The 10,747-nt window shown below is 42.8% G+C and overlaps 1 protein-coding gene across 1 annotated transcript; it reads right to left on the bottom strand.

The window, feature by feature from the left end:
- Positions 1-5,757: 5,757 nt before the first annotated feature.
- On the bottom strand, positions 5,758-6,449 carry LOC142427778 (ferritin light chain-like). The gene has a single exon (XM_075532910.1). It carries the CDS (start codon positions 6,259-6,261, stop codon positions 5,758-5,760), a length of 504 nt encoding a protein of 167 aa, XP_075389025.1. The 5' UTR covers positions 6,262-6,449.
- Positions 6,450-10,747: the final 4,298 nt, after the last annotated feature.

Genomic DNA, 10,747 nt, shown 5'->3' with positions numbered 1-10,747 from the left:
CTGCACTGGGTTGGGATGTTTTCTCCATGTGCATTTACCCTTTATCTAAAGCTCTCTTTAATATATTTGCCTTTCTGTGGATTTATTTCTCTAATGTACTCAGACTAACACAACTAATATAAGAAAAGGCAAGACACAAATAAGCACCCATTTCAGTTTGTTAAAGACACTAAATAGAGAAAAGCTATTTTCCTCCATGGCATCTCTGGGTGGCACAAACAGTTAAGTACTCAATTCATGACTAAAACGATCATCTGAACCCATATGGTGGTACCTCAGAAGACAGACCTGGTGGTCTGCTTTTGAACGCTCACACAGCCTTGCAGTTCCTATCTAACACGGTTCAGTTTGGCTCTGCATAAAAGGTATTTCCATGACTTGGAATCCACCCCACAATAACTGGATGAAAGGTACTCAGTCCGTGAATTATGACCGACCCCAGCCTGATGATTCTGTCATGAGGCAAACCTGACCGAAGTTAAATACCTCATGATTCTAGCTTTTTCTTTTCTTTTCCCCCCCCACAGGTAGTAAAAAGCACATATTTCCCTATAGATTCCGTAATTATACACAGGAGGTAAAAATAAAAACAAACTCAAAATATAAAAAAAAACCCAAAAAACCATAACTGAGCATCTCTTTAAAAAGTTGTAAAAATCCAACAAGAGAAACCAATGTTGTGTGTGTTGGTTAATCATTTTAAAAAGGTAAAAATCTCTTGATGGGGGATTCCCACTCCCTGACTTTACACATCTCACCATCATGAGTCTGTGGGGCTTGAATACATTGGATAAAAACTTACAGCTAGAATGACATCAGAGGTATGTCATATAGCATGAGTGCATGGTACTTATGGTAAACTTTCTAAAAAAAGAAAGAAAAGCAGATGGTCATAATGTAGCTCATCATAACTTTAATACAGCACAACTCAGAGATTGTGTTCTCTGGGTCTTTGAACTGATATGAGCCAATTGAGTTGTGGGCTGATGAACTGAATGTGAAATTGACCTGTTTTTTAAAAGCTTGAATGATCTGGAAGGCTAAATGGAATGGGTGATAATATGGTTTGCATCCGTGGAATAGTGATTTGGGAACCTTCCAGGAACCTGTTTCATGACGCCAATTTACTTCCAACACTGTAGATAGTGACACACATTCAATGAAGCAAGTGCTTGGCTGCCAACTTTGAGAGGCTCTATTATTTTCTACTCAGCTTATACAGACATTTACTTGCAAACTGGCATTATTTTTTTAGCAAAATAAGTTTCTAATGGCTTATTTTTTCAATTTCCATAAACCACATTAATAACAAATAATATTTTTTAATCTCCAAAAATGAAAAGGTGGTTATAAAGTATAGACACCAGGGTTATTGGGTAAAAGGGACTGCAGGACAAAGGGTACTAGGAACTTCATAAACCTAAGGATTTGGGTGGAAACACTGATTCAGGCACACTAAGATGCTGCTTGAGGTGGAATAGCCCTCATGCAGACCTACGAAGTGTGATAACTAGGCAGTGAGCCCTCCTACTCAGTCACAATCATCGACTCCTCAGAACTGTTTTGGATTCAGGGGAGACTGTATGTAAAGTCCCCAGAAAGGATCAGTGTCCAGGCTGGAGTCTGAAGGCATCAATATATTAAAGATACTTTCTTGTGTTTGCATCACTTTTATCCCTATCATTCTTCTCATGCAACCAATACTCAGTCCCAGGAGGATGGGTACGACAATAACCACACTATTCTGTCTGACTTCTACAGTAGGACACATAGACCATCTGAATAGACCCTTTGATTCTGTGCCCCTCACCCTCCCATAGACAAAACTGCAGCCAGCACCAGACCCCAAACCTGTAGATTAAGAGTTTGTCAAAAGTCTAGAAAGAGCTGTCAATACCCTGAAAAAACTAGCCTGCAGAAGAGAAGACACACAATCAAAAGCTACAAGTGAAAAAAAAAAATCTCAAGGTGAGTGGAATTCAGAAAACCGTGAATAATGAAAACAATAGAGCTTCTCACTGTGGTTCACGTTGGCATTATCAGTGAGCATAACCTGTTGTGAAAATCAGGAAGATACATAAAACTCCATTGTTTAATGTAATTATTGTATACGGGAAACCTGCAGGATGTAAAGTTTCCCATAAACAACTGATGATGGAAAATGATAATGCTCTTTGACCAAAGAAAAACCCACGTTGGGGCACGGAAGAAATGAAAAACATAAATTTGGGTGAGGCAACACAGAAGGCAACCTGTGAAATGCAGCATTTTATGATGTCCTTTACATTCAAGAAGTTGAAAATCTAAGGGATGAGCTGAGAATAGTAAAACTGATTGAGGCTACATTTTATAGAGGCAGGCGAAACACTACAATAATTGCCTCTTCCATTATATTCTTGAATCTGCTGGAGTTATCTTTGGAGGTGAGATATGTGAAACTGTTTGAATTGCAATCGTACAGAAGTAAAAGCAATTTTACACTGTGAGATGCTCTAGTGTTTTCTTTGGTCTCGGTTGTCTGAATTACACTCACCTGGAGCTTTTTTTTTTTTCCCACCTGTAGCTTTTGCTCCTATGTCTTCTCTTCTGCAGGCTAGTTTTTCAGGGTATTGACAGCTCTTTCTAGACTTGTGAAAAACTCTTAGGCTGCAGGTTTGGGTTCTGGTGATCCTGCAGTTTTGTCTATGGGAGAGATAGGGCAACAGAATTGAAGAGCCTTTTCAGATGGTCTATTTGTCCTACTGGAGCTGTCAGACAGAATGGACTGCTCACTGTAGTTGCCATCCACCATGGGACAGATTTGATTACAGGAGACGAATGATAGGAATAGAAAAGATGCAAACACAAGCAAGTATCTTTAATACATTGATCCCTCCAGAATCCAGCCTGAACTTTGATCCTTTGTGGGGTCTTTACATACAGTCTCTCCTGACTCCAAAACAGTTGTGAGTAGTTGGTGATTGTGATTGAGTAGGAGGGCTCACTGCTCAGATGTCAAACTTCCTAGTTCTGCATGAGCGCTCTTCCAACTCAAGCAGTGTCTTAGTGTGCCTCAGTTTCCTTGTTGGAAAAATAGGGTTGATAATTCTCCCCTCATCACCCAATTTTTGGATAGTCAATTAAATAACTCATCATTCATATAGGTTATTTAACGTTAATGGGCTTGGCTACTAAGCAAAAGGCTGGCTATTTGAGTACATCCAGAGGTCCCTCAGAAGAAAGGCCTGGTGTTATACTTCCAAACTCTCAGCCCTGGGAAACCAATGGAGCAGAGTTCTATGAGAGATAGTGGGTCGCCTAGAGTGGGAGCAGCTAGATTACCACTTTTTTCCCCTACTTTAACACAATTCAGGAGGCCTGGTGGTGGAATGGTTTTAAAATGGGGCCGCTAACAAAAGGGTCCAAAATTTATAACCATTGGCCCCTATCTCAGGAGAAAGAAGAAGTCTGCTACTACCAGAAAAATGTTCCAGCCACCAAAACATACACAAGGGCAGTTCTACCCTGTCCCATGGTGGCACTATAAGTCTCCCTCAACTCGATGGCACTGAGTGTTTGAGAGATGCACTTCCATCTGGGTTAGGCAGCAAGACTACATGCAACCTGGATCCACCCTGATCTGATGTTTGGGTCAACATTCAGGCAACTGCTAGGCCTCAACCAACACCATTGTCTTCCTGGAGACGTGACCAGTGGCCAGGTAGCTAGCTCTCACCTCACCTATAGTTCTTTGCTCACTCCTGCAGCATGATTCACTATTCCCATGTGGATTGAACCCAAGGGAAATGAAAGTAACTCAAGCTTTCCATTTTCAGCTGTTAATTCTGTGACACTATGCAGGTTCTAGATTACATAGAGGGTCTCCACCAACCAGGTTGCTGCTGCTGCCACCTAAGAAAGAATTTTATGAGCATTGCCTCGGTGGCCAGTAAGGCTTGCTCCTCAGGGGACAGACTCTAGTGACCCTTCCAATAACCCCCTTAGGTAATATTTTTCCTCCACAAGTCCACACCTCTAAGATAGTTGAGGATGTCTACACTCATTGAGTTACAGCCTCACCACCCCAGAGGAGCAGTTCTACTCTAACCAAGAGTCTCACTAGGAGTCAACATGGACTCAAAGGTACTGATTTTTGTTTCGTTTTGAGTCTTCACAAAGCACACTTGTGTAAGTGGATAATACGACGAGCTGCTAACTCTAAGGTCAACAGTTCCAACCACCAGATGCTTCTCTGGAGAAAGAGGAGGCTTTCTATTTCCACAAAGATCTGCAATCTCAGAAACCCACAGAGACAGCTCTACTGTGACCCATAGGGACACTAACCTCAGAACTGAATCGATAGCAGTGATTTTTTTAGTTGGGCCCTTACACTAAGGAGAACCGGGGTGTAGTTTGTTGTGCCTGCTAACTGCATGGTCAGCAGTTTGAAACCAACAGGACCAAGGTGAGGCTTTTCACTAAACACAAACTGTAGGGATCAGTTCTGCTCTGTCCATTTGATCACTATATATCGGAATATTTTTAATAGCAGTGGAAGATTATTCAACTCAAACAGAAAACCTATTGGTGCATGGATTTAACATCTGGATGCTAACTGCAAGTTTGGCGTTAGAAAAGCACCAGACAACTCCCCAGGACAAAGAGAAGCTGGCCGCTCCCAGAAAGATCCACAGCCTTGGAAATCTCGGTGGGGTATCCTACTTGGTCCTGCAGAGTCACTCTGAATCAGAAGTCTCAATGAACGAGAAGGTGGCTGAAAAGTAGAATCAGCAGGGTTATTGGTAATAGGGACTGCAGGACACAGGATACTAGAATTTCAAAAGCCTAGGGATTTGGGTGCAGACACTGATTCAGGCCAATATGACTTGTACCTGGCAACCACTAAACCAGCGTGAACCACTGTGAGAAGCTATAGTGTTTACATTGGTCTCGGTTGTCTGAATTCCACTCATCTGCAGCTTCTTTTTTTTTCACTTGTAGCTTTTGATTGTGTGTCTTCTCTTCTGCAGGCTAGTTTTTCAGCGTATTGACAGCTCTTTCTAGACTTTTGACAAACTCTTAATCTGCAGGTTTGGGATCTGGTGCTGGCTGCAGTTTTGTCTATGGGAGGGAGAGGGGCACAGAATCAAAGGGTCTATTCAGATGGTCTATTTGTCCTACTGTAGTAGTCAGACAGAACAGTCTGGTTACTGTCGTTGCCCTCCGCCTGGGACTGAGTTTTGTTTGCATGAGAAAAATGATAGGGGTAAAAGTGATGCAAACACAAGCAAGTATCTTTAATATATTGATGCCTTCAGACTCCAGCCTGGACACTGATCCTTTCTGGGGAATTTACATACAGTCTCCCCTGACTCCAAAACAGTTCTGAGGAGTCTGTGTTTGTGACTGAGTAGGAGGGCTCACTGCCTAGATATCACACTTCCTAGGTCTGCATGAGGGCTATTCCACCTCAAGCGGTGTCTTAGTGTGCTTGAATCAGTGTTTTCACCCAAACCCTTAGGTTTATGAAGTTCCTAGTACCCTGTGTCATGCAGTCCCTTTACCCAATAACCCTGGTGTCTATACTTTATTTTTTTTTTTGCTGCAAAAGGAAGCTTTATTGTTTCCATTTGGTCCCCAGCTGGGGGGAGGGACTCCAGGGAGGTGGCGCTGCGGACGGGTTCAGGCAGAGGGGCTAAGGCCAGCCGTGGGGAGGCAGAGGGCCCCTGGCAGGTGGCTTGGCACCGCAGGTTCCTAGTCTTCTTTGAGAGTGAGCCTCTAGAAGAGATACACGCCCAGCCCGGCCTGGGGGCTGGCCACCCTACAGAGGTTGGTCAGGTGGTCGCCCATCTTCTTGAGGAGTTTCACCTCCTTGTCCAGGAAGTGGTTCTCCAGAAAGTCACAGAGAAGAGGGTCGGTGTGAGTGGACCCCGCGGCATGCAGGTCCAGAAGAGCCTGGTTGAGTTTTTTCTCCAGGGTTAGGGCAGCTTCCATGGCGGCCAGGGTTCGACCCCGCTCATCTTGAGACGGCTTCTGCACATCCTGTAAGAGGACGCAGCCGCCGCGCTGGTTCTGCAGCTTCAAGAGACGTTCGGCCCCCTCACGCTTCTCCTTCGCCAGCTCGCGGAAGAAGTGCCCCACGCCTTCCAAGGCCACATTGTCTCGGTCGAAAAAGAAGCCCAGAGAGAGGTAGGTGTAAGAGGCCTGCAGGTGCAGGTTGACCAGACGGTTGACGCCGGCCTCCGCGTTGGCGGAATAATTCTGACGGATCTGAGAGCTCATAATGCGTCAGTTTGGAGGTCACCGCACGCCAAATAAAAGTGTCCACTGGTCCCAAGAGGAGGGGCTGGCCGAGAAGCTGGTCCCCAAGTTACTTCCGGAAAGAAACCTGTTGCGTGGCGGAGGGTTGGCGGCAGGGAGTCCCCGGATCTGTTCCGTTCAAACACTGTTGAAGCAAGACACAGATCCTCGGGACCACGGGGCGAGCTTGGTGTCTATACTTTATAACCACCTTTTCATTGTGGAGATTAAAAAAATTATTTGTTATTAAATAATGTGGCTTATGGAAATTGAAAAAATAAGTCATTTGAAAATTATTTGGCTAAAAAAAATTATGCCAGTTTGCAAATAAATGTCTGGATGGGCTGAGTAGAAAATAATAGAGCCGGCTGAAAGTTGGCAGCCAAGCACTTGCTTCATTGAATGTGTGTCACTATCCACAGTGTTGGAATTCATTGGTGTCATGAAACAAGTTCCTGAAAGGTTCCCAAATCACTAATCCAAGGATTTAAAGCATATTATCACCCATTCCATTTAGCCTTCCAGATCATTCAAGCTTTTAAAAAACAGGTCAATTTCACATTCAGTTCATCTGCCTACAACTGAATTGGCTCACATCAGTTCAAAGACCCAGAAAACACAATCTCTGAGTTGTGCTGTATTAAAGTTATGATGAGCTGCATTATGACTATCTGCTTTTCTTTCTTTTTTTAGAAAGTTGACCATAAGTACCATGCACTCATGCTATACCACATATCTCTTATGTCCCTCTAGCTGTAAGTTTATATCCAATGTATTCAAGCCCCACAGACTAATGATGGTGAGATGTGTAAAGCAAGGTGGTTGGAGTCAACCATCCAGAGATTTTTACCTTTTTTTAATTATTAACAAACACACACAACATTGGTGTCTCTTGTTGTTGTTTTTACAATTTTTAAAAAGATGCTCAGTTATTGTTTTGTTGGGGTTTTTATATTTTGTGTTTGTTTGTTTTTATTTTTTACCTCCTGTGTATAAGTAGGGAATTTTTAGGGAAATATATACTTTATGGACTAAATTTTAAGAACAAAAATATATTTTATTTTAAATATAGTAACGGATCTTTGATCTTACAGCTAAATCACTGATTATATATTTGCAGACCGAAATAAAGGGTGAAAGAAAACTGTATCAAGAGTTTTATTTTTTGACTTCAAAGCCTTCTTAATAAAGTCTTTTTACTACCTATGGGAAAAAAAAGAAGATAAATAGTAAGAATCATGAGGTATTTGACTTCGGTCAGGATTGCCTCATGACAGAATCATCAGGATGGGGCCGGCCATAAATCAGGCACTGAGTACTTTTCATCCAAACAGTTACTGTGGGGTAGATTCCAAGTCATGGAACTACCATGTGTGCAGAGCCCAACAGAACCGTGTTAGATAGGGGCTGCAAGGCTGTGTGAGGGTTCAAAAGCAGACCACCAGGTCTGTCTTCTGAGGTACCACCATATGGGTTCAGATGAAAATTTTAGTTAAGACTTGAGCTCTTAACAGTTTGTGTACCAGAGATGGCATGGAGGAAAATAGCTTTTCTCTATGTAGTGTCTTTCCCAAAGGGAAATGGGTGCTAACTTGTGTCCTGCCTTTTCTTATATTAGTTGTCTTAGTCTGAGTACAGTAGAGAAAAAAATTCACAGAAAGGCAAATATATAAAAGAGAGCTTTAGATAAAGGGTAAATGAACATGGCGAAAGCATCCCAGCCCAGTGCAGCCCAAGTCTACAAGTCCAACATTAGCCCATATGTCTTACACCAACCCAAAATGTCCTCCTCCATCTTAACAAACACATGCTGTGATGGCGGCTGCAGGTGGAAAGAATGCCTATCTGGGTTTCTGAGGTTGTTAACTCTTTACTGGAATTCAAAGCCACCTTTTTCCCCAGGAGCGGCAGCTAGGGCTTCATCTCCTTGTGCGGGACTACTCGTGATTTATTGTCTACCCCAGTGCTGCTCCAAGGGTGGTACATGGACCGGTGATAAACTATGACATGTGTATTACCTGTCCATTTGTAGCTAGGTACAGAAAGGAAGGCCAGAGTCCAGTTCGCTGGTATTTCCAATGCCAGCAACGTCATGCAAAGTGCAAAGCTTGCAGCAGAATTTCCAGACAAATGACAAAATGAAGATGAAGGAATTCACCACGGAAAACCTTATGTTCATGATGGAAACACTGTCAGGTAGTGGAGGACTAGTAAACCAAGGCAGAACCTTGTCAGAGACAGGGTCAGATGAGGAACCCATCTGGTCAGATTAAAAGGGAGGGTCAGTGACAATGTGCAGGCCGTTTGCAGGATGGATGGCCAAGGGGGCTGCAACAATGTGTTCAAACTTCAGAATGATATGAGGGTGCCCCAGGACTGGGAAGCATTTCCTTGTCTTGTACATGGGGGTTGCTTTGAAGCAGACCTACTAGATAGCACCTACCAACAAGACCAACCAAGGAAGAGGAAGCCTCTATGATCCCAGAAACTGACATCACGAGGACATTTCAAGATTCTTTCATAAAGGTAACCAATGGCCTGGCCCTTCATCACAGAAAGCTGGGGAAGCACTATTGTCCTGGTTTACCAGACGTTCCCCAAATGAATTACTGTACAGCTGCCCATAGGAAGTAGAAATACCTATAGACATGACGGAAGGGAGGTTCACTCTGCTATGGGAATGTGTTATTCTGTGCACTTTAGATGTTTAAGTTCACAAACACACGTGTAAAAGAGAGTTGTAATTAAATATTAAATGCACATCAAGAAATCTTCCCTACAAGACCTTTTTGATCTCATAAGCCCACCATTATCCCATAGGTCCCCCCAGAATCCACACAATCTTCAACCATCTACAAAAGAGATGGAATGAGGCTGACTACTTGTAAAAGCCAAGTCAGTGAAAGGGAAAAAATCTCACATTTGGTGCACATTTGCATACAGCTGTTGAGCACCCAAAGCTCTTTCACGTAGATAATGTGGCTTCTGTACACATATGTCTGTGTGTACATGAACCTTGGAAGCAGTAGCATTTAACTGGCTAAGGCATCATCTCACTATACTGAATTTCAAAAGTCAAGATACTGGAGAAACTGCAAAACTAAAGTGACCAATGAATGAATCATTCCGCCCTTCAATTAACACCACCTGTGCATTTTGGCCATTTGGCATTATAGGCTACCAATATCAGTGAGCATAACATGTTGTAAAAACAGGAAGATATATAAAGCTCCATTGTTTAATGTAATTACTGTATACGGGAACCTGCAGTATGTAAAATTTCCCATAAACAACTGATGCTGGGAAATGATAATGCTCTTTACCAAAGAAAACCCCATGTTGGGGCACTCTAGAAATGAAAAACATAAATCTGGGTGAGGCTACACAGAAGGCAGCCTGTGAAATGTGGCATTTTATTATTTCCTTCACATCGAAGAAGGTGAAAATCTAAGAGATGAGCTGAGAATAGTAAAACTGATTGAGGCTACGTTTACTAGAGGCAGGCGGAACACCAGAATAATTGCCTCTTCCTTTATATTCTTGAATCTGCTGGAGTTATCTTTGGAGGTGAGATATGTGAAACAGTTTGAATTACCATAGTACAGAAGTAAAAGCAATTTTACACTGTGAGAAACTCTAGTGTTTTCATTGGTCTCGGTTGTCTGAATTACACTCACCTGGAGCTCTTTTTTTTTCTCTTGTAGCTTTTGATTCTATGTCTTTTCTTCTGCAGGCTAGTTTTTCAGGGTATTGACAGCTCTTTCTAGACTTATGACAAACTCTTAGTCTGCAGGTTTCGGGTCTGGTGCTGGCTGCAGTTTTGTCTATTGGAGGGAGAGGACAACAGAATCAAAGAGCCTTTTCAGATGGTCTATTTGTCCTGCTGGAGATGTCATACAGAACGGTCTGTTCACTGTAGTTGCCATCCTCCCTGGGACTGAGTTTTGGTTGTAGGAGACGAATGACAGGGATAGAAGTGATGCAAACACAAGCAAGTATCTTTAATATGTTGATCCCTCCAGAATCCAGCCTGAACATTGATCCTTTGTGGGGTCTTTACATACAGTCTCCCCTGACTCCAGAACAATTCTGAGGAGTCAGTGATTGTGACTGAGTAGGAGGGCTCACTGCCTAGCTGTCACACTTCCTAGGTCTGCATGAGCGCCCTTCCACCTCAAGTGGTGTCTTAGTGTGCCTCATTTTCCTTATTTGGAAAATGGAGTTGATAATTCTCCTCACATCAGCCACTTTGTGATTAGTCAATTAAATAATCACACCTATATTTTATTTAAAGTTAAGGGGCCTGGCTACTAAGCAAAACCTTGGCTAGGTTAGGTTTAGGGTTAGTGTTAGGGTTCGACCTAGGTTTAGGTTTAGGGTTAGGGTTAGGGGTAGGATTAGACCTAGGCTTAGGGTTAGGGTTATGTTTTAGGTTAGGCTCTGGGTTAGGATTAGGGTTAGGGTTGGA

The sequence above is a fragment of the Tenrec ecaudatus genome, chromosome 15, assembly GCF_050624435.1.
Source record: "Tenrec ecaudatus isolate mTenEca1 chromosome 15, mTenEca1.hap1, whole genome shotgun sequence".
NCBI classification, from domain to species: Eukaryota; Metazoa; Chordata; class Mammalia; order Afrosoricida; family Tenrecidae; genus Tenrec; species Tenrec ecaudatus.
The sequence above is the reverse complement of the archived record's forward strand: the minus strand, read 5'-3'. Positions and strand labels throughout refer to the sequence as shown.

Excerpts from the sequence above, each read along its gene's own strand:
- LOC142427778 (XM_075532910.1), bottom strand. The coding sequence starts at position 6,261 with ATGAGCTCTCAGATCCGTCAGAATTATTCCGCCAACGCGGAGGCCGGC.